Here is a 24,389-nt window from a genome sequence, read left to right as displayed (position 1 = left end):
ATAAAGATGGATAGGATAGAATGGATAGGATGGATAGGATAGGATAGGATAGGATAGGATAGGATAGATGGATGGATGGATGGATGGATGGATGGATAGGAGACAGGGTAGGATAGATAGGATGGGATAGAATATACAGATGGGATGGATGGATGGATGGATGGATGGATAGATAGGAGATAGATGGGTGAGAAGGGATGGCTAAGAGCAGATGTACTGGTCCATACTTTGAGTTCCTTTTGGTTAGGGATGGGAAGCCTAAGTGGTTAAGCCCCCTTTCACTGGAAAGGGGACTTTTCAGTAGGGATTTGATGAAAGGCTGAGAAGGCACATTGCCCGGGTGTTCTGGCGATGGGGTGGGAAGAGAGACTGGCAGCAGATTCAGGGCCAATGGCAGGAAGTCCCCCTCCCTACAATACCTCATGTGCTGATGGGATTGGCTGCCACAAGAGGTAATGATGGCCACTAGCTTCGATAGCTTTCAAAGGGCAGTGAGAGCAAATCGCAGTGGAGAGCAGGACAGCATCAATCAATAGCCACTAGCCACAGGAGCTTCCAGTCTGAGGGCCAAATTCAATGTTGGAGAAGCTCTTGGGGGCTGCATTCCAGTGGGGAGCTGCATTCCAGTGAAAGCAAAAAGGGGTGGGGGCAAAACACCCCAAATACCAGCATGTTTCGTCTTAAAGCATTTCAACCTTTTAGAACAAGGGGGAAAAACATGACCCTTGCACAAAAGCCAGGAAAGCACCAAATGTTTGGTGGTTGGGGAAAAGGGGCTGTGGCTATCTGGGGACTCTTGGAGGGCCACATTTGGCCCATGGGCCTGAGGTTCAACAGCCCTGGCATAATGTAACCTTTCCTGCTCTGGGGGAATACCAATTGTCAGGGGCTCCACAGCAGGAGGAGAAGGTGGCTGCCTTCATCTCCTGCATTTGGGCTTCCCTAGAGGCACTTGATTGGCCATTATGGGGAACAGGATCCTGGATTAGAGAGACCTTTGGTCTGATCCTGCAAGGCCACTCTTACGTTCTTCATACAGTTGGGTTTCTCTCATCATTGCACTGTGATCATGACATTCTCCATTCTAGTCAACAGTTAAAAGATAAATATCATTCTACCTTGGCCCTCTCCAAGTTGGTGCCTTCCAGATGTTTTGGACCTCAACTCTCATCAGCCCTAGCCAGCATGGCCAATGGTCAGGAATGCTGGGAGTTGTAGTCCCAACCATCTGGAGGGTGCCAGGTTGGAGATGGCTATTCTAACGTGTCCCCAGCCATACCACCAGCATCATTCTGGAGTCGGTCCAGTGCTTCTCTATTTACATCTCTTTTCTCCAGCAAACTGGTGTATAAATAGCCTTGGGAGGGGAGAAATCCTGGTGCATCATAAAGCAGATAGATCTTTCAGTTGCTCTGATATTTCTGGTGATGCTCTGTAGAAACAGCTACAGATTCTGGAAACTGGCGGAGGGCTCAGCTTCCGTTTCCTGCCAGGCAGAAACAGCTCACAGCTCATAGCTCATAGCTGACCTCTGCAACCCCGGCTCTTTGGGAATGTCTGCCACCCCTTTTGATGAGGACGGCATTCTGCTTCCATGACAGGACTTGGCAACCTTGCTCCTCCTGTCTGGGTCTGCCTGGAAGCCAGGTTGGGCTTTGAGTTTGGGGTTATTTAAGGGCTTAAAAGCAGGCTAACGATCCATCTTCTCCTTTTGTGGTGAGCTCCAGCGTGCTTCCAGACAGACAGCTCCAGGCATTACCAATCCAAAGTCACTGTGCAGCTATTCTGTCTTTTCCTCCTCCAGGGATTTTTTTTGGGGTAGGGAAAAAGCAGTGGGAAAACATGGGAGGGTTACAAATGGAATATGTCGTATGATACCCTGGCCCTGGTTAGAATCTGGAAAATTCTAGCTTGGCTTCTCTCTCTCTCTCTCTCTCTCTCTCCCCCCCTCTCCCCACCCCCCTTTCTTAAACTTTCCTTCTGCTCTGCTGTTCAGAGATGATTTCTGATGTCGCCTTCCCCCGGCAGTCCAGAGGAATCCACAATAAGGCTTCTTCCTGTCCCAGCATTACTAGGAGAAGGAAAGAGCTGAATCATGGATTCCTCCCACATGGACTGGTTGCTTCTGATATTACCCAAGCAGCCTGCATGAGCTGCTCTGCCGAGGTTCCTGTTGCATTAGAAGGGGTCCCCCAGAGAGCAATCCTATGGTCCCTAGACAGCATTGCAGGGGCCATTGGGTTGTTCAAGAAAATGTCTACGAAGTCTTACGCAGAATTCCAACTTCAGGTGGCTTTTCCTGATGTTGGACCAGAAGTTGGACACACACACCCTCCCCTGCTCCTTGCTTCTTCCAGCAGCTGTAGAGATGGTTCCCTCTACAAGAGGTGTGTAGAACTTTCAGCCCATGGGCTGGATCTGGCCTGCCAGGGGTCTCATTCCATCCCATGGTACTGCCTGGGGGTCACCACGCCCCCTTTCTGGAGCCTTGCCCACTTGTCTTTGATTGCTGCTTTGTTTTCTTTCAGGGTGGGCAGCTTTCTTTCAGGACTGGAACTCTGCATTTGAGGCGGTTGGAATGTGCATGGTGGGGGTGTGGCATTTGGTGGAGAGGGAGTAGCTATGTATCCAAAGGATCCACTGCCTTCTCAGCCTCCAATCACATCACCAACATAGAGGGGAAGTTAAACTGAACTTCCCTTTTGTTGGGGGTTGGGGAGAAGCAAAAAAGTAAAATAAAAAATGACCCTGCTGTTCCTTCCAACCTGGCAGGGTTTTGGACAGAACAGAACCTCTGAGACCAGAGCACTCCATTGTTTGGGTTCTTTGCCCATAGGATTCCTCCCTAATTATTTTTGTGAATAGAAATTTTAGCAATAAAATGTTGTCATGACCTTTCCATTTCATGTAGTGGAGAAAAATATGTGTCAGGGTGGAAACTGAGCCCATAGAGCCCCAAAGCAGTTCTGATTCTGAGGAAGAGCAACAACCCATGGGAGAGGAGCCCGTTTGTCTTTCAGAGGCGCAGCTGCAGGGAGAGATTCCTCCTGCCTGCATTCCTGAGAGAGATAGTGACCCTGGCAGTGAAAGAGTGGGGGATGGGGTGTTGGTGGACGCTCGGCGCAGACGCAGGGAGAGGCGCCAAATGGAGGGCGCCGAGAGGAGGCACTGTGCCGCTTGGCGCTACGACAACGGTCGCGTCCCGAGGACCCACGCGTAAGAGGGAGGACCTCTCCATAGCCCATAAGTTCAGAGTTTTCCTGCTCTACTCCTTCAAATGGGGACCAACTGCCTTACCTGGAGCTTAGGCTACTCTGCTAGCTACCCCAGTGAAGTTCCTTGCTTAGTCGCTGGAAATTAGCATCTGAAAGAGTCATTACGATGTAATGGAATAAAGCCTTGGAAAGAATCCCTTTCATTTGTGTCTTGAGTTGGCTATTGGAGGGGACTTTAAGAGGCAGCTAGGGCGTTCCTGACAATATGTGGATCTAATTCTATAGGCCAAATAGCTTGAGCAGTCTTGGATTTAGAATAACTAAATGTTCTCCATTTTTCCTCCTGTATTCTAGATCTATAGAAAAGATCCAAAGAGATCCCCTCAAAGGGAGTGACTTCTCTCATCCCATTTCCACAGAGCAGAGAATGGCAAAGAATCTCAATCTACGTTGGACTAGCATATCACTGGGGCTACTGTTCCTAGTCCATGGAGTCCATTGCTTTTTCTTGCCCAATGCCACCCATTTGGAAAACATCCTCAAAAGATACCGGGATGAGCAACCCCACTCAAGGACAAAGAGAGCTATTTCTCTTTCAGACAGAGAAGAGATCCTAATACTACATAATAAACTGAGAGGCCAGGTCTACCCTTCAGCATCCAACATGGAATACATGGTGAGGTGAAAATGCTGGGCAAAGCTTTTGAATTAGCATTCTTTAAAACTCAATTTTGGTGGGAAAAGTTGCCATTTGCAGGTGTGTATTTGTTTGTATGATTGAGGGGGTGAGGCCTCATAAAACAAACAAACAAACATTTACAAGCCACTCTGTTTTCTTTCTTTTTTTTTTACACCATTGTAAATGAACTGAAATTGAAGAAGAATTCAGGATGATCTGAGATGGGGTACAAATTAACTGAAAAACTTATTTCAGGTGATTTAGATGAGACATTGATTGGCTTACATTCTGTGAAATTTAAGTAAAAAGGTAAAGGTGTCCCCAACCAGTCGTGTCCGACTCTAGGGTGCGGTGCTCATCCCCGTTTCTAAGCCAAAGAGCCAGCGCTGTCCGAAGACGCTTCCGTGGTCATGTGGCCGGCATGACTGAACACCGAGGTGCACGGAACGCTGTTACCTTTCCCGCCGAAGCGGTGCCTATTTATCTACTTGCACTTTCTTGCTTTCGAACTGCTGTAATTGTTTCTAAGTTTGCATAAAGATAGATATAGATATAGATATAGATTAGCATATGCAAAGTTTATTTCTGTCCTATGGGTCTCGGGAATGAATCTTTTAAGTGCCTAGCAACGCCACTGGTTTACACACACATAAATTCTGTTCAGCAAAGGTGCTTTCCAATGTTAATTGTTTCCTGTTTTATTGTTTCCTCTTGAGTGTAGTTGGGGAAATTCTTTTGGAGAATTTGGGGATTTTTTCCCAGAAGGGTTGGGAAATACTTTTATTCTACTATAAAAGAATAAAGGAGGGGGGAATGGAAAAGAACTCAATAATTTAAGTGGTAAACCAGTAATTTAACTGGGCAAGGAAGAGAAGCTCACTAACTAAGGGGCTATTCAGCACTATTCTCCCAGCCACATTAAAAAGAAATCAATAAAATGGGTGGAGCCTGCCAACAGGAAGCTTTTAGTTTAGTTGTATAGATGCATTTGTACCCTACTCTTCAACCCTGAAAGGTTTCCACAGCAGTTAACTATTTAAAACTATCAACAGCTAATATTCAGTACTAAAGCAGCAAAAATTAACAAGAGAGGTAAATGTTAAAACCAGAGCCAGTTAAAAGCAAGCAAATATATCAACAGAAACTAAAAGGTCTGGTCAAATAAAAAGTTCTTCACCTGGTGGTGCTAAAAAGATAGTAAAAACAGTGCCAGTGAGCAAGGTATTTCAGAGATGAGGAGCCAGCACCAAAAAAGCCCTACCACAGGTAATTAAAGGAACAGTTGACTATTAAAAGCCTCAATAGCACTTTGCCCGTCCACACTAGAGAAGTTGGCACTGCAGCTCTACTTAATAGCAAAAAACTGGGCATGGATCAGATCTGGAAAAAAGAAAAGGAAGCAAACCAATGGGAGGACAACATTAGCAAAAGCAGAATCTATTATGCAAAAAAGCAATGCTCCTCTCTCTTGCTTGTGCATTCTAGTTGTGTGGGGGAATTAAACGACTGAATAGGGTTATGGAAAACACAGGAATGCAATGGTTTGCCAGTGATGTTGTGTAGACTCCCCTTAACATGTGAGTGAACAGAAGGGGGACATTTCAGAGGAAAGGTATGGAAGTGGCCAATTTCACGCCATCAGGGCATCAGTTTTATTTCATGTTCCAAAGGAGGTGGAGGCAGGGACGATATGGGGCTGCTGTTTTGGGTGATGACTCTGTCTTGATTGTGAAGTGTAGCTTCACAGGACCTTAGACATGGTCCTGAGACTGACCTCATTTTGCTCTCCTATGAGGCCACATGCCTGTAAGAAATTCCAGCACAAAGAGTTGTTCCTTCAAGTGGTTTCCTGAAGCAAATTCAGCTCAGATTGCAGCTTCTTGAGTCATGTCAGCTGGAAAGGAACTGTTAGTAGGTCAGGTCAACCCAAGGCTACCAATTTGCATAGTTGAATGATTCTCTCAATATCTCTTTCTATAAAAGCCCATTCCCAGGGTTCTGTCTCAGTCTCGCATGGCCAAGGCATGGAAGACAGGGTGGGGTCATGCAGATGGGGCTATGTTCTCGTCTAAACTTCTTCCACTGAGTTCTAGGTGGGGAGGAAGTAAAGCGAGGTGGTCTGTGCACAGGGTCCTTGAATATCAGAGAGAGCCAATGTGGTTTAATGGCTAAAACAGGAATGAGTAACCTCTGGCTAGGGTTGTATGGATTTTGTGAAAATCTGTTCTGTCTGTGTTTTGGGGATTGTCAGGTGTCTTTTATTCTATTGTCCACTCATTGAGGGAATCAGATTTTTTTTTAGCAATGTACAAGAATTTTGTTCTACTTGCACAAGTATGCATTAGCGCTAATGCACACTTGCACAAGTGCAAATTTGTGCACCCCCCATTTTTTTTTAAAAAAACAACAGTCCACAAGTCTGCAGAATCCATGCAACTTGGAAAAGGCCCATCTGCTGTGAAATCCACAGGTCGCATTCATAGAAATCCGAACTCATTTGCACGTGTTGCGGATTTCTCCAGCATCCTTGCCTCCAGACTGTGGCCCACTTGTAGTCCCTAGGGGTTCTCCATCTAGCCCACAAGCTTCTTCTGCTTTTAAATACCCTGCATAAGACTGATCTGTGCTTTGCAGTCATGAACACTGGGGCTTACCCCTGCTTAACCATGCATAGAATTGAGCTGTGGCTTGTATGCTTGGTGGTGAAATGTCTGGAATGGTCCAAATTACATCTGCCCCTGCCCATTTTGCCTTGGTCCCTGAGCTCTTTCCCAAATTGGAATTTGGCCCCTGGTTCAAAAAAGATTTGCCAGCCCTGGCCTGGAATATGCACTGGACTTCAAACAGGGAGTCCCACACTCAAAACTCTGTTCAGCCATGAAGTACATAGGGTGAACTAGGCCAGGCATTAACTTTCAGCCTAACCTAGTTCACAGGGTTGTTGTGAGGATAAAATGGGTGGGTGGGTGGGGAGGAGACCTGTGGTTGCCCTGTGTTCCTTGGAGGAAGGGCGAGATGACGATTACCAACATTATTTTAAGTATATGGGGCTTCTAGATGGAGGACTCTTAGCACTCCCTGTCAGAAGGCCTCATGCAGCAATTCCATCTTTTTTTCCTTAATGGATTTTCTGTGGGAAAACCACAGGATGGTTAGGAGTAGAAGAGATTGCCATCTGGATCCACCACACAATTCTGTGAGTGAGGGAGGTGTGTAAAAGCCTCAGTTGGGAGCACCTATAGTATACACAGTATTTTTTTATTTTTTAAAAAACTGAGGCACGGCCCTCTTTCCATGCTTACCTGTGCTCATTCCAATTAAGGCCCCTTTGCTAACCTTTAGCAGTTCTGGCTTGTGGCTCTCTACAAGGATGACAATTCTCCATTGATGGTTGGCAGCCTCTTCCATTGCCTAGTTCTCATTCATGTGTTAAGACTTTCCGAACATTTAAATTAAATTTTCCTTGCTGGAGGTTTAAGGTTTTTCCATCATTGTGAAATGGAATAGCCAGCACAGAGAAACCACACTGGTAAATTCGGAGAAGTAATTAGCATACACACACACACACGCACACACACGCACACACTAATGTAAGTTTAACCAGTTCAGGCTTTTGCTTAGCAGAGCCTAAGGGAGATAGCTTGGAACTTGGTCATGCGAAGAGTTTCCTTGAAGGTTCAACAGCTGCAAAGTTCAAGATAGACTGGATTCTTCACCCTGTCCTAGTTTCACCAGAGGGTTTGCCGTTAGGTGATTAATGAGCATCACCACAAAGCAGTGGGGGCTGGGGGCTCTGATTTTGGTGGGGCTGTGAATCCATTCTGAGTTTCAGTCTGAACCAACCAGAACACCAAAGGAGCCATCCAAGGTGTTGAACTTATTTTGGGGATAGGGTTCAGCACCTTGGATAGCTCCTTTAGAGTTCTGGCTGGTTCTGACCGGAACCCAGAATGGATTCACAGCTCCACTGAAGTCAGAGCCACCAGCGCCCACTGCTTTGTGGTCAAATGAACCTGGTTGTGTGAACCAACCTGTAGAAGAGGAACTGCAAGATATTGCAGTGCAGGCCTGGATTATATATGTACAAAGGGAACCTGTGACAAAATGTTGCCATGTATCCTCATTTCCTTTCAGCACTGCTCCTTTTCAGGGTTTCCGCCAGCCATGCCCTTACGCAGCAGGCCATTATACCCCCCCCCGGTTTTCCTCCCCCCCTTTTCCTCTCCCCCTTTTCCTCCCCCCCCCTTTCCAATTGGCATCTAACATACTGAGCATGCAAAGCCTTATTGGGCTGTTTTGGGTGCTTAATATCTCTGTGTCTATCTCTGTTGTTCTGCCTCTCTCTATCAAGCTATAAAGTGGCCCTTTTATTTGGCTCCAAGCATGGTGGCACTCTCCACTTGAGTCTGCTATTAGGAGGAGTGACGTATGTAAAAGATTTATATTCCGCCTTTCCACCATGTACATCCTACGTCCTCACCATTGCTTACAAGCGTGATGTAAAACAGTATAAAATACCTGCAATAAAGCAAATTAAATTAACAACTAAGCAAATTAAGGGCTGAACTAAGAAGGGGGCTCTAACTTTTGCCCCTTCCACAACCCTGATCAGAATCCAGACCTCTTGTGCTTGCTCTAAATATCACAGCTTAAGGTGGCAATTCTATGCACGCAGTTCCCTGGGAGTAATCCTCTTTTGACAGAGTGGGACTTAGTTCAGAGTAAACATGTGTAGAATTGTGTCGCAAAAGGCGTGAGGCCAAATGCCAGAAACAGCAGCATATTGCAACTTAAGGCTATTACTGCCAGTAACTCAGCCTTAGGAGAGGCATTTTGACTTTTTAGAATGGGGAAAAAACGGCACAAAAGCTAGGACACCACTAAATGATTGGTGGTTAGATGGAAGGGGGTGGAGATAGGGGAAGGAGGAGTGGCCATCTGGAGAAATGTGGAGGGCTGGACTGGCATCCCTGGTGGGCTACCCTTGAGCTAGGTGACTTTGGCTACCACACTTCACATTCCCCCCCCCCAATTGTGGGTTGGAAAAATTGCTGAGTTATGGATACTTTTCCACTTACTGGGAGAGAGGTGGTGGGAGGGGAAGGAGAATTGTTACTTGCTTTTAAAGAAAGCACCTTAAAAAAGACAGAGGCAGTGGAGAGGAATATATATAGATATAGATAGCTCTGCAGAGTTCCCAGTTCTCCACTATTTGTCATCTTGGTTTTGTCAGGGAGAGAACTCTTAAACCCTTTCTAGGAAGTTTGTATTTGCTGTCACTGTTTTTTTGTCTTTGTTTCTAAGATCTTGTATTTATAGGGAAATCCCATGGCTTTTAGTGGAACATATGTGTGACTTAGGTGGGGCCAGTTTTCCACAGACCAATAAATAATGAATTAAAGTTGATGTAATGGGAAGCCAAAAGCATGCAAGGATACAGCAAAGATGGGGCGTGTGTGTCTGTTAGGGTAGCTGCTCAAGCACCACCAAAGAAGAGGGACTGCATCACCAAAAAAGGGGACATGGAGTTGCATAAAATACAGCGGAGAAATTTGTTCAGGTCACATTTTAATGGAAACTTACCTAATTTCGCACTTTTGGACCGATATGCGAACCAAAGTTCAGCTAGCCTTCAAAATCTGAATTTTGCAATGGAGTTTTCCAGGCAAAAAGTATGCATAAAACATGTGTATATTAGGGGAAGGTGCAGACCCAAATGCACATATTAGTGAAAATAATGGTAAAATGCATTACATTAGGACAATTGCTTGCAAAAACGTGTATATCAGGGAACATTGCATACAAAAATGCAGGTATTAGGCAGTGCTGGTGTCAAGGGTGGGCATAGCTGGCCCTTGCCAAGGGCCCACTCCCCAGCAGGGACCCACTGACAAGAGCCTCCCTGGACGTGCTTCTCCTCTTCACCACTGTGCCCTGCTTGTCCACTCTCTCTCTGGCTTAGTCAGTGGTGGTGGTGAGAAAGTGGAGCGCTACATGGCACTGCCTGTCAAGTAAGCAAGAGGTAGTAATGATGAGGAAGAGAACAGCAGCTGATGACAATGGTGGTGAGAAGGTAGACCAACCAAGGGAGGGGCCCCGTTGATGTTACCTTCTCCATGGGCCCTCAGAAACCTGGAGCCGGCATGGGTATGAGGAGAAATGCATGAACTGAATGCAAAGCTGGAGAAATGCTCCAAGTTCGGGAGGAAACGAATTTAAGATTTGAAGAATTCAAAACCAGAATGGATCCATCTCTTCATGGGTGCCTCTGCCCAGAGGCTCCTGCTACAAATCTATTTAGGATCACAGCTTCTGTGACTATTGGGCAGATGAGCTGCTGTCCCAAATGTTGTGTGGGCAGGAATGGCCTTGCTGCTTCTTTGAAAGTAAACAGAATTCTGAGTGAGGAAGCTGAATGTATTTTCCTTGGCCTTTGGAGTCTGCTGCAGCACTAGACTCTTCAGAGCAACGTCTGTTTACTTCTCCAGCAAGGGCGACTGCTTCATCTTTGGCTCTGCTCAATGTTCTTGTCTCATGTGCATGTGTGTGTTTTCTCCTTCTTTCTCTGGGAGCCACAGGGCACATAAAAGAGCCTCACAGAGCAAGCAGAAAAGGCCGGCGTGAAATTGCTCTCCTGGGACCGGCTCATAATCTGCCTTTCATCCAGTCATATTTACCTAATAGGGCTTGGAAATCATAACGTAGGCTTTCGGAATACAAATGGAGCTTTTGAAGTCCTTTTGTTTTTCAGTGTGCGATGAGTACCCCCCTCAGCAGATCTTTGGTACCCTTTTAAGCCCAGGAGCTCTTCTTGAGAGAGAAGATTAACAATTTTATTTTCTGCATGCCCCTTTGCGAACAGTTCCAGCTAGAGCTAGTGCTAATTTGAAGTAAGTTGCAGGAACGTGTCTTCTTGGCTCATTTCTCCCCACACCACACCACACCCCCTTTTCCCTCACTCTACACCATGCTTTGTGTATGGAAAGCCATGCTACACAAGCATGGGTGCACTGAAATGACCTGAACTCCACTCAAGTTGCCAGGCAGCAAGCTGCCACCTTGCTCTGGCATGGGCCTGGTTTAAATTTAAATTTAACAAACAAACATGCTGTATGGCAAACTCAATTACCAAGTTTATATACATGTTAAACGCCTTTTAATTTTAAAAACAAAACAGTAACGCTAAAACCTAGCTCCTTATCATGTCCCGATTAATGCTCTGGTTCTGGGATGTCTTAGTGTAAAAGTTAGTACCAGTGCCATTCCAGGGTCGTGGGGCCCTTGGGAAAGGTAGATTTAATGCCCCCCCACCCCACAGCAAGACTACCTTCTCACCAGTGGCTACTTGTCACCAGTGGCTATGGTTCCTTCTCCTCCTCTCCCTCCTCATTTCCCCGTAGCTTGAATGTAATGCCAAGGTGGGCATTTATTTACTTTGTACCCTACTGCTTGGCCAGAACATCTGTCTAGTGCAACTGGTAGGTAAGGCTGGTGCAGTGCCACCTCCAGTTTTTGGAGGACCCTTGGGCAAGAACCCTTCAATAGGTCCCCTCCCTCAGTGAATCTACCTTCTCACCATCAGTGTCACCAGCTGCTGCTGCTATTCCTCCTCCTCCGTGCTCCCATTTGCTACCTTGACAGGCAGAGAGCCAGTGGGCAACTTAACATCTCCTGCTCCTCCTTCTCACACCATCTTTGCCTGGGCCAGAGCGAGAGGCAGGTGAACGAGCAGGTTGCAAGGGTGAAGAGGAGGAGCTACTCCAGGGTGCTCTTGTCAGTGGAGCCCTGCTGGCATGCCACGCAGTCCCTTGGCTGGTGCTTGACCATGCTACCCTTGACACCAGCCCTGATGTCAGCCAAATTCAGGAATGGTAGGATCCTTGCCCACTGTATGGGTGTGTTTTGCTCCAGATGCTGTTTTTCTACACATCTGTCTGTAGGCTGTAGAGTTTCATTTTAGCTCTGAATTGATTCAACCCCCCAAAAAGTTGAGCGGGTGGCTTAAAATAATCTCCATACAGAACCTGGCCATTTCATATTTAGTACATTGACAACGCTATGCTGTTGCGCATCTTCCATTCTTTTCTATGGGGCTTGCTACCACAGGAGAACATGGCACCAGACTGTGTCCTGTGCTAGGGTAATGGAGAGTTGGACACTTGCAGCTGTCTTCAGGATTAATGGGCAACAAATTCCATAGCTTGGGTCTTGGCAGGTTCCTCTCGTAGGCCAGATGTGAATGGCATACATTCTTTGCGATGTTCCCAGCCAGAAAATAAAATAGCCCCGAACCACTTTGCAACACTTGGATATGCACGCCCAGTGTATGTTTTCATTATAGAACAGTAGTCAATACAATGGAAGGCAGAGAAAGCCAAGCACATTCCATGTTGGTTATGAACCTGGAATGAAAAATTAAGCACAGGAATCAGTGGCTTAGAAGCCTGGATTAGTCATCGCCAGCAAGGGAAGCTGGGAGCTAATGATTGAAAACAACCTGTTTTTGTAGGGTCCCATTGTCACAGGATCAGGGAAGATGTGGGGGCTTCTGTGCCAAATTTTTCACCTGCAACATTTTTCAGAGTGAAATGCCCCCTGGAAAACACACACGAATGTATCCTTTTTTCATGGCTGTTTGCAGATGCTCTCCCTCTCTGCTGGTTCTTGGGTGATCTTATCATCTCTTTTGCTACATGATCCCAGCCAATCAGAGATCACATAGTGAGCAAGAAGCTACCACAGCACTCCAAACACAGTCAGAGAGGCTTTGGGAACATCCTGATTCTGCTCAGAAGAGCCCCAAATCCCTCCAAGTCTCCCCAATTCAGTTCAGGATTTAGGATTCGTCCGAACCGACTGCACACCTCTAGTCAAAACAACCTTTCCCCATAAAGGTTAAAGAATTCCCAATGTGGGAATTGTATTATAAACACATCTTCTGTATTGGAATGGAAGGATGCTATGCAAGAGTCCTTTGTAGACCACACTGGGTTTTGCTCTGATGTTTGGTGGTGACTGGAACTTTCTTATGGCTACAGTATAATCATTATTGTTACTGTTATTGGCAGGCTCCTAGTTTAGCATCCTTTCCTCTTTCTCTCATGTAGAGATGGGATGATGAGCTGGAGAGAACAGCCGAGTCCTGGGCCCACGAATGCATTTGGGATCATGGACCTGCCACCCTCCTTATGTCTATTGGTCAAAATCTGGCAGTTCACTGGGGCAGGTAAGAGCTGAGAGAACCATATGGCCACCACCATGTCCTTTAAGAGAAGGTCTTGCTGGGATGGGATGTATGTTCTGAAAGGGTCAATGTCAAGAAAATATATTTGTTGGAAATATCTTTGTTTTGTAAAAGAACAGCAAGGATCTTAAGAACAGAAGAAGAGAGGAAGGTTCATCTAGTCTGGCATCCTGTTTTCCACTATGCCAGACCAGATGCCCCTAAGAAGCCCATCAGCAGGGCATGAACAGGGCTGGTGTCATGGATTGGCATTGTAGGGCATCTATTGAGACCCACACTCCTGAAGGGGGACCAGTACCTAGTCTTGGAGCTTACAGATCAGAGATGCAGAACCTCTTTCAGCCCAAGATTCTATTTCAGAGAAGCTCTTGGGGGCCACATTCCACTAGTGGGTGGAGCCAAAGGCAAAAAGGGTAGAGCCAAAATACCAGCATATTTTAGCTTAGAGCTCTTACTCTAAGTAAGTAACTAAGTAACCCAGTAACTAAGTTTTCCAAGAGGCAATTCAACCTTTTAGAATGGGGGGAAAACCGGGCAAAAGCCGGGAAACAACCAAGTGGAAGTTGGGGAAAACAGGGTGGGACCAGGGGAAGGAGTTAAAGCTTTCTGGAGAACCCCGGAGGGTTGGATTGGGACTTCAGGAAGGCCAGATTTGGCCCACAGGTCTGAGGTTCAAGACCCCTTTTCAGAGGCATATTTTGCCCCACCTCTTATTTGCAGGGCTATGTCACTCCGTTAAACAAATATGCATGACCTGTATGTGGGGTATTCATTTGTAAGCAATCAATGAATCCGTTTAAACTGCACTCATGTGCATACAGATAAAGCAATAGCTCTCAATCCCCCCTCTCAAAAAAGCATTCTTTTTTGTTTGTTTTTAGATTATGTATGCAATATTTGCATGATGGATGAGCATTCCCTCTGTGTGTGTTTTTTTACTTCTAGCCTTTGGGACCTGTGCTTTTGAACTTGTCCATTTTTATTCATGAATGATCCAGAATTAGGGGTGAGCAATATGTGGGCCAGGTTTGTTGATGGCGCCAAATTCTTTAGGATGGTTAAAACAGAACAAAAAAGGGACAGTCAAGAGCGCCAGAAGGATCTCTCCAGACAGGGGGAGTGGGCATTAAAATGGCAAATACAGTTCAGTGAAAGCAAGCATAAAGTGAAGCATGTTGGGGCAAAAAGCCTCAACAAATATACACTGATATACACTGATATGGTATCAGCTAGTGGTGATTCACCAGGAAAGGGATCTTGGGGTTCTGGTGGACAACTTGATGGATTTGGAGATCCACTCAACAAGGAGTAGCATTTGCATTCTGGCCAAAATACTTGGAGGGTTCCATAGCCTTGGAGGTAACTATCATTGGCATGCAAACTTTTGTATGCGTTTAGAATGGAAAGAAAAATGTTCCTCCTAGGGATAGACGAACTCACCTCATTCCACCTCTGCTCTGCTCGGTGGACTCCTACCAGCCGCCTGACCCTGCTTACTGTGCGGCCTCCTGCTCCCTTGCCAAGCTGCCATTTTGCATAAAAATGGTGGCTTGGCCTTTCACTGAAAGGCCAGTTTTGCCCAAATGGCTGTAAAGAGGTCCATTTATGCAAAGTTCCAGTATGCCTGTAATTTTGCACAAATGGGGTCTTTATAGCCGCCATTGGCGCAAAAATCGGCCTCTCTGTAACAGGCCAAGCCACCATTTTTACACAAAATGGTGGATCAGTGAGGGATCGGGAATCCCCACGCTTGCCTGACTTGGCACACACCAAGTTGGGCAAGCATGGGGATCCACTGACTGGCATCAGCAGGCCTTAGCCAGCATGAAATTGCTGAGCTTTGAGCCCCAGCAGGATGCCCACGATGTCCCTACTCTTCACTGTATGGATTTTCTGCAGAAGGAAATACCAGTGAGCATGGGCAGGGAGTAAGCTACTGCAGGAGGTGTTACAAACAACTCTGAAGAAGCTGAAGGCACAGTGGAATCTCAGTAGCAAGACGTTCTTCTGTAGCCTGCAGAAATCCATATTTGGCTACTGAACGCAATGTCCAAATTGCAATGCTCTCTAATCCCCCAGATATATCTTACTGCCATTCTGTGTATTGCTTGACTCTCCCCACCACCACTACACTCAGCAAACGAAGTGCTTTATGTTCATTCCCCAATTACGAGCACATATGTGGGTTAAGAAGGAGTGTACCTTACATAATCCTGGTTGAATGTTTCATCCTAACTCTGCGGCCGGGGTAAGAAATTGCGATTGTTTATCCAGCTGTGTGTTTTTGCCAGCTCTTCTTGGGAAGAACTGGCTGCTGTTGCACTTTAATTGAAGTGTGGGCTCAGCTCCAGTACACATTTTTGATCCAGGGTTTGTATCTTCCACATCACACACCCTATGAGTTTCTTTTTTAAAAACACCTGCAGGCTGGCTGGAATAAAGGGGGCCCCTGAGTTTGTGCAGAGTACTTGCTTCTTGCCTCACTGATGAATAAGCACAAGAGATTCAAAATCACCTGGAACGAGGGGTGGGGGTCCTACAACAGAAGAAGGAACCTTTGCGGAAGGGTCCCACTTGGCACTTCATGATGTAGCTGCTCCTGAATCATTTTAAAACGTTGAGTGAATTTACACAAATAAAAATTCAACCTTAATTTTCCATATCGGTAGTCATGCCATTATGTCTCTACACTAAAATCAGTAAAAGAATGCATCACCTGCACTGTCCAAATTCTGCACCCTGTATAAATTCTGCACATTTGCATGATTTTTCTCATCTTTTTTTTTTTTTTTTACTAATTTACTAAATTTTTCCAGGTATGGAGCACCGTGAGTCACTGCAGTCCTGCCTCCCCAAACTAGGACTCAGTCACACCCCTCTGGCTTCGGAGGTTTTCGCAGGCATTGCTCACGCCCTTCCAAGAAGAGCTTTGCAGTCATGAGGGCTAGGAGCTTGCTTGGTTTAAAAAAGCAAAACAAAAATGAATGCTGAGATTTCATTAAACTGAATTCTGCACCCACTACCACATTATATGGAATTGTGCTGTATTCCCAGCCCTGCCTGTAGATCACTTTTTTCAATCACTGCAGTGCTGTTCGCACAAATATCCTTCCATATGCGTAGTGAACTGCGCAAAGAGCTTCAGCTATTGGGCAGTATACAAATGTAATAAATAAGAGCCAGTGTGGTGCAGTGGCGAGAGTGCTGGACTGGGAGCCGGGAGATCCGGGTTCTAGTCCCCACTCGGCCATGGAAGCTCACTGGGTGACTTTGGGCCAGTCACACACTCTCAGCCCAACCCGCCTCGCAGGGTTGTTGTTGTGAGGATAAAATGGAGAGGAGGAGGAGGAGAATGTAAGCCACCTTGGGTTCCTTGCAAGAGGAAAAAAGGCGGGATATAAATGCAATAATAAATAAATAAATAAATAAATAAGTTCCAATGCATGCAGAGGGCAGTAGGACCACACTTCCTGGCACACCCCTGCACACCCCACATCCCTATGCCTGCACATTAGGAACAGAGCAAACTGGCTTATACTGACTCCATTGTACCATCTAGCCCAGTGTTGTCAACACTGACTGGCAGCAGCTCTCCAGGGTTTAATGGAGGGTGTTTTCTGACCCTACCTGGAGATGCTGGAGATCAAACTGGGGACCTTATGCATGTGAAGCAGGTGCTCTACCAATGAGTTATGGCCCCACATTGAGCACATTGTTGCACAGCTATTAGGGAGGTCGGTCACCAGAAAATCTGGTTCTGTTTTGTTTGGCAGAGTTTAGCCACATGCCCCACCCAGTTTGTGTTTGTGGGCTGAGTTGCGTTTCCCCCCCTGAACTCTGGGAACTTTTTGCATATTTTCCTTTTGAAAGGTTCTGCGATTTGTGCAAATTTCTGAGCAATTTACATGAATTATGGCCAAATTTGAGTAAATTACAGCCAAATATGTGCAAATTATGCAAGGTCAGCTGAAATTTGTGCAAATTGCTCAGAAATTAGTGCAAAGTGCAGAAGCTTTTTTAAAAAAGGCAGAGTGCTTAGAAAATCTGCAAACTGGGCTGACTCACTGCAGATCGAGTTGTGCACCAGAACAGGAACTGAAATGAAGTCTGGGAGGCCAAGCCTGGGAAAACTCATCGAACTCCACCCATAAACAGATTTCTCTGATATCCCTAAGTTGTACAGGTTGCCAACAGCAACCCCTGCTGGCCAGGTCTCCTACTGGGATGTAAAGTCTGTTTGTGTACAGCTGCATCTGCATCCCCCCCCCCAAGCTGATGTTCTTCTCAGTATGTGGGGAAGTCATGGATAGAGCCTGCAGGCACAGATCCACTGTCCCCTCCACATGTTGGGTATATATGTGGACCCCCATTTTGTGGACAACATTGAAATGCCTCCTTACCTTGCAAATCTGCTCCGCACGCCATCCGCTCACATCTTCCCTGCTTTAGAGTGGCCATTTACACATTGCTAAAAAAGAGGAAATGCGTCACCAAAAAAGAGGACCAAAGATGATACCAGTTCCCATGAAATTTGCATATGTTGATTTACATATATTGATTGACATTTAGAAATAATGATAATTTAAGTAGAAATACAATGCATCTCACACCATAGTGCAAGAGTCTGTGGCCAGAGAACCTGTGCGCTTGCCTGCTCAGCTTGATGTTTTGATGCTTTGATGCTTTGATTCCTGCATTGAACAGGGGGTTGGACTCGATGGTCTTATAGGCCCCTTCCAACCCTACTGTTCTATGATTCTATGATTCTATGTTCAGGTGCTGTTGATGGGCAACTTCAAGGCCCAGCTCTTATTCTGGATGGCTCTTTATCTATAAACCAGACTTGGCTGGGGCAGCCCTTCAAACAGAGGATACGTTCAAAACAGAGGATAATTCTCTGGTAGCCCTTCAAATAGAGGACTGTCCTCTGTAAAAGGGGACACATGGCCACCCTAATTTCTGAAAATAGTTCAAACCCCAGAGACTTAGTATCTAAGATGACAGCATGCAGGGCCCAAGCCTGTCTGGAAGTTATGTAAATTAAATAAATAAATAAATAAGTTTGACTTGGAATCTCTTCTCACAGATCCCAAAGGAGATGATTGTCATTGATTGCTAGTCATGACAGCTGCATACTACCACTAGGATCAATTCCATGGCTGCTAGTCAAGATGGATGCATACTACCTCTTGGCTCAGAGACACTATGGCCACTATGCTGGGGGGACACAACAGCTATTGTCCTCCTGTCCTGCTGGGTGGTTTCTCAGAGGCATCTGGTTAGCTACTGTGGAACAGAATGCTGGACTAGACAGGCTTTGGTCTGACCAGCAGTGCTCTTCTGTCCTGATGTTGTGCTTATTTGGCTTCATAAGTAGTCCGAGAAGCCGTCTTTTCATTCTTCCCTTTTCTGGAGTTGGTATTCTCTGCAGTAGCATAGTGGTAAATTTTGAAGAGCACACACTTCTCAGGACTGTCCAATAACCATGCCTCCAAGGAAAGTCCAAAAATACAGGTAGCTCTGTTGATCCATCCCTTTCTTTCTTTTGTAGGTCTTTTGCAAAGTGAATAAATCTTGATTACCCATTCAAAAACAAGCTAACCCCAAATACTTTGTACAACAACAGGGACAGCTCACAGCGATGTATTGTTGCTGGCAAAATCCATTTCCCCGCCAGTGACTGTGTGGATTGCAGCTAAGCTCAGAGGGAACAGGGAAGTCTGAGGGATGGGAGATGATGTCATGGTCCCTGCTAATACAAAAATCTTGGGTCTTCGACCCTGTGAGCCCTGGTTCCACTATGCTACTGATTCCCTGTTGGACTAGAACACGCCTTTCTTTTTTCTTAGGTATCGTTCTCCAGCTTTCCATGTCCAGTCTTGGTACGATGAAGTGAAAGATTATACCTATCCGTATGCCCATGAATGTAAACCATGGTGTCCAGACAGATGTTCAGGAGCGATGTGCACTCATTACACACAGGTGAGGGAAACACAAAGGAGCACCAGGCCCTTGGGCTGGAACTTACAGCACTGTCCTGCCAGTCTGCCTGATGCGGGCCGCTGTGGAAAGATGGTGCTGCCAAGCGTTAACACATGTGACCCTGTGCCCCTTTCCAGATCGTCTGGGCCACGACGAATAAGGTTGGCTGTGCCGTGAATACGTGCAGGAGGATGGATGTGTGGGGCGAGGTCTGGGAGAACGCCGTCTATCTGGTCTGCAACTATTCTCCCAAGTAAGGATGGTGCTGTCTGTGTGAAACTGCACATGCTCAGATTATTTCTTTTCTTTTATCAGGGTTGGCAAACCATTTTGGTTTGGGTTTTGTTTTGTTTTTGCTCTAACACAGGGGTAGGCAACCGTTTTGGGCTGTGGGCATATTTGGCAATTTGAGAAACTGTCCTGGGCACCACCAGAAAATGGCTGCCATAGGAGGCAGGGCAAAGGACAAGATTGCCCCAAAAGATTGAATACAAGTAGGGATGTCTGTTGCTGGGAAATCTGGTTCCTTATTGGCTTGACAGAGTTCCACGGCATGTACGACTCACTTTGTATCTGTGAGCTGATGTCCGGGCTTTTCCCTAAACTCCAGGAACGTTTTTGCACTTCGGGGGGGGGGGGAGGTTGTATGTATTGTGCAAATTTCTGGGCAATTAGCGCAAATTACAGTGCTGAGTAAATTTCACAGAAATGTGTGTAAATTGCAGACCCTCCCCACCCCCAAACTGTGCAAAATTCCTGGAAAATCCATGAACTGGCCTGACATACTGGAGATCAAGTCGGATGCCGTAGCAGGAACAGAAATGAATTCCAGGGGCCAAGCATAGGAAAACGTGTCACACTCCACCCTCGCCCCAATGGATTTCTCTGACATCCCTAAATATAAGGCAGAGATGAGGTCTTAGCCCCAACAAACTAAACAATTCCTTCAAACCTACAGTTTTCAGCAGCAACAGAAACCTAATTTATGGCAATCCTAGTTGCTGGTTAGAAAATGTGTTATTTAAAAAGAAGTTGGAAGGGTGAGGCACCTTGGCAGATGCCAAGAAAGGTGTCTGGGGATGCATTGGTGTCTATGGGCACAACATGGTCTATCCATGCTCTAATATATTAGGAATTTTGTAGTAGTTATAAAGCATGGAATGGAGTGTGTGTGGAGAAGAGAAATGTGAATTGTGTGCTTCACTACTGAAGTAACACATATGGCTACCTAAAAGCTACCCCCTACCACCATAAGACCATAAAGTACAGGGTCTAAAATTACCTTGCTGTAGCACTGTTTGTATCAAAATGGCAGCTTCTGCTACTTGGGAATGTTTTGACAACAAGCCTGTTCCTGATCGGTTCGGGTCAAACATAGGCTGTTCTCTGTCTTGGAGACAAATTGGGTGCTGAGTGATTTTTGCCCATTAAGGATGAGTACTGAGCATGTGGAAAGCACTGTGTGAGGGTAATGTTCCTAGACACTGGCAAATCATCTGGATACTACACATCACAGCCAGTATTTTTGATCTCATGGAAGACTCTTTGAAAGCTCTCCAGGATGGAAAATGGAACATATTGCAGAGAGGGAAAGACCTGGACATCCCAGCTGGTTTCTGCGGCCACCTGAGGAAAGACGTGGAGACAGTCTTGAGTAATGGCTTTGTGGAATGAGCCTGAGGGAGCCAATGGCAAAACCCAGTCAGGGGGACTGGCTGGTCATATATATATATTGATGTTCTTTGCTCCATTTCTTTCATCTACCAAGTTATTGCTCAAATTCTACAGAACTATACATTTGTGGCACAAGTCATCTCTTCCTGTACTTACAGTAATCTATCAAAGTGGGACTACAGGAGGAACATTCAGTTTCTCACAGCTCTGCGGTGCCAGAGGCCTCGGGAGGGTAACAAGTCAGGCATTGGGCCTAGAACAGTCCAGCAAGGCAACTGTGTGTATGTTATGTGCCGAACAGAGGATGTTTGAGAGGGGGAAAATAAGAGCATTATTTTTGCCTGCTTTTTCCAGAGGCAACTGGATTGGAGAAGCCCCGTATAAAAACGGCAGACCTTGTTCTGAATGCCCGCCTAGCTATGGAGGAGGGTGCCAGAATAACCTCTGTTACAAAGGTATGCTATCGAGTAGTTGGTGATTTTTACCCAGGCTTTATTGATGATCAGGGGAACCCATATAGGCCACGAATACTAATTATTTACCAGGGATAGTCCCCAGTGGAAGCATTCAGGCTATTTGGGGGGATTGCCCTTCTAAGAAGCAGTTAGATTTATTTACAGCATGTATGGGTGCAAGAAAGGGCCACCTGTGATGCTGGCTTGGGGGTCAGAGGCTGCACACACAGATGCACACACAGACTTGCACGCTCACACACACATGCATGTACAGGTCAGCCCAAGACATTTTGCTTGGAGGGAAGGACAGGATGGCTCTCCCTCCCATTCCATGTACAAAATGCATCTGGGCCGGCAGATGAATCCATCTTCAACACTCATGATGAGGCAATGTCCTCCACTGAACCTGAAGGCAGCAGGCTAAGCACATAGCTCTCTTCCTGAACACCTTGCTGCTGCTTCCCAGCATCTGCCACCTAAGGCAACTGCCTCAGCCTGCCTAACGGTTGGGCCAGCACGCCAACAATCCTGTTACAGATTGCTTTCTCATCGCTGTCAGCTGCAGCAACCATCTGTATGAGGATCTCTGGGGGAGGGGGTAGAGGAGCCTTCCCAACCTGGTGCCCTCCAGATGTTTTAGATCACAACTCCCAGCATTCCTGGCCATTGGCCATGTTGGCAGGGGCTGATGGGAGATGAAGTGCAAAGCATCTGGAGACACCAGGTCAGAGAAGACTGGAGGAGAGAGTACAGGTGGCAGCAGTGCGGGGGGAGGGGATTCAGCAGTGGTTGGATGGTCATGGATCTCTTTGGGGGGCTACAGTCAAGGCCCTGAGGGCTGCACGTGGCTTCCAACCTGGAGGTTGTGCACCCCTGATTTACAGCTACTAGCCATGATTGCTAAATGAAACCTCCACATTCAGAGACAGTATAGCCCTGAGTATCAGATACCGTGGACAAAGAACAGGGGGCGGCATTGTTCAAATGTCCCACTTGGCAGCTTCCAGGAGCACCTGGCAAGCTGCTGTCAGAAACCAAATGCTGGACTAGGCAGACCTCAATCTAATCCAGCATGGTAATCCTTGTAATTTTACATTCAGGTCATGTTTGCTACTGCAAAACCCAAGCTGTGAAAGGCCCACTTTCCCCCCTGTTTACTTTGTATTTTAAGCTTTCGAGTAGAAGTGAACTTTTGTGCCATGCGACCAAAACTCCCTAAGCAAATTACAGAGAACCATCCTCTGCTACCACCTGCGCTCAGTGCCACTGACCCAAAATATTAACACGCTGCTCTTTTGTAACCCTCTGGAAATGAAAAGATGACCGTTATGTGCAAAAGCCCGAGACAGAGGAGACGAATGAAGTGGAGACACCCAAAGTGACCGAGGACAAGCATGTGTGGGTGCAAGAGAGGGTTCAAACGCGACCCACCAAACCCACGAAGGAAAAGAAACCAGCCGCAGCGACATACATGAGTAAGAAAGCATCGTTGTCTCCCCAGATCTTGGATGGCTTTGGTTTTTAATGTGCACGGGGAATCTTTAACGATGGAAGCTGTTTGCATATATTATTGGCGAATAGCAAGGCAAGGCACAGAATGCTACTGAAATACTTGCGGGTGGTAGAGATGGGGTGTTTTGGAAGGTGGCATAAGCAGAGGGTGGTTTGGGAGGGACCACAGCTCAGTGGTAGAGTGCATGCTTTGAATGCCAAAGGTTGCTGGTTCAATCCCTGCTATTGTTGGTTTAAAGGATCAGGTGGTAGGTGATGGGACCTCTATTTACCTAGGACGCTGCCTTATTCTGAGTCAAACTATTGGTACATCCACCCCAATGTGGCCCTCCTGGGATCCCAATACAGTCCTCTGAGGATCCCCATATGGCCATGGCTCCTCTCCATAGCCCTACCCCCTTTCCCTCCCCCAGTGATAATTTGATGGATTCCTGGCTTTTGCATTGTTTTTTTCCCCCTGATTCAAAAAGGTCAAAATGCTTCTCCCAAGTTTGAGTTACTGGCAGTGAGAGCTTTAAGCTAAAACATGCTGGTCTTTTTGGCCATGACCCTTTGGCTTTCAGCCATGCCCACCACTGGAATGCAGCCCCCGAGAGCTTCTTTGAAGTTGAATTTTGCCCTCATGCTAAAAGAGGTTCCCTACCCCTGCTCTAGCCCATTATTGGGGCTAGTTGTCCCTCAAGTTGGTGTCCTCCTGATGCTTAAGACTACAGTTCCCATCATCTTTGATTATTGGCCATGCAGTCTGGGTTGAATGGGAATTGTAGTCCAAATCATCTGCAGGTCACCACGTTGTGTGGGCCTATGTTAACTGGCAGCAGCTCTCCGGAGTTTCAGACAGGAGTTTTTGTCGGGTATCGAACCTGGGACCTTCCTCATGCCAAGCAGGTGCTCTACCACTGAGCCATGGCCCCTCCCTGCCTGAGACCCTCAGGAGCTGCTGCCAGTCACAACAGAAAAACCTAGGCTAGATAGGCAGATTGTTTGTCCAGGTTTAAGGCAGTGTCCTGTGTGTGTATTGCATGAGCCTGCTGCATGAATCTCGTATCTGTCACCAAATCTGGAAAGTCTAAGTTTTAGGAGAGAGAAAAAAGAATATTTCCTTCAGGTTTCTAGAACTTATGCTTTTGTGTGATCTTATGTATGTGCAATGAAGTAGCAGATTTCCCCCCCTTCTGCCTCATTACTTTCCCCCTTACACAGTTCCGTATTTTCTCATTGTTCCAGCACAAGTGATCAAGTGTGACACCAAAATGAGGGATAAATGCAAAGCATCGACGTGTAACAGGTAGTCATTTTTCCTCCTCTCCTTCCGCTGTCTCCCCACACCCCCTTCCTGGGAAAACAGAGGCCTCAGCCCTGACAATGTTTAGATATAGTTTTAAAGTCTAAATGGGCCGTGTGACATGAATCCAAGCAAGTCTTTCAGGCCCCTTCATGTAAATGATGCAATCAGGTTTCTCCGCAGACAGAGAGAAGGGGATCCCGTTTGCTTTATGCTCAAGATGACAAGCGCTTGCGATAACCCACAGTTCTCTCGGTGCCCGATGGCGCTTGGCTAAGGGTTGGCACTGACCTTCCAGTGTCCCGCTCCAGCAATGTTCACTTGTCTCAGCTGAACCATCAGT

The 24,389-nt window shown here is 46.4% G+C and overlaps 1 protein-coding gene across 1 annotated transcript in view; it reads left to right on the top strand.

Moving 5' to 3' along the window:
* Positions 1-1,594: 1,594 nt before the first annotated feature.
* CRISPLD2 (cysteine rich secretory protein LCCL domain containing 2) overlaps positions 1,595-24,389 on the top strand; it is a 43,924-nt gene continuing 21,129 nt past the window's right edge. The window contains exons 1-8 of the mRNA XM_084812399.1: positions 1,595-1,647; positions 3,570-3,891; positions 13,002-13,120; positions 18,988-19,120; positions 19,258-19,373; positions 21,149-21,249; positions 22,569-22,724; positions 23,989-24,049. Of these exons, the coding sequence (XP_084668525.1) occupies positions 1,595-1,647; positions 3,570-3,891; positions 13,002-13,120; positions 18,988-19,120; positions 19,258-19,373; positions 21,149-21,249; positions 22,569-22,724; positions 23,989-24,049 (1,061 nt within the window). The remainder of the gene's footprint in view (positions 1,648-3,569; positions 3,892-13,001; positions 13,121-18,987; positions 19,121-19,257; positions 19,374-21,148; positions 21,250-22,568; positions 22,725-23,988; positions 24,050-24,389) is intronic.

Source organism: Heloderma suspectum, chromosome 8 (genome assembly GCF_057233095.1).
Source record: "Heloderma suspectum isolate Gila_16-S chromosome 8, 16-S_ref, whole genome shotgun sequence".
NCBI classification, from domain to species: Eukaryota; Metazoa; Chordata; class Lepidosauria; order Squamata; family Helodermatidae; genus Heloderma; species Heloderma suspectum.
The sequence above is the reverse complement of the archived record's forward strand: the minus strand, read 5'-3'. Positions and strand labels throughout refer to the sequence as shown.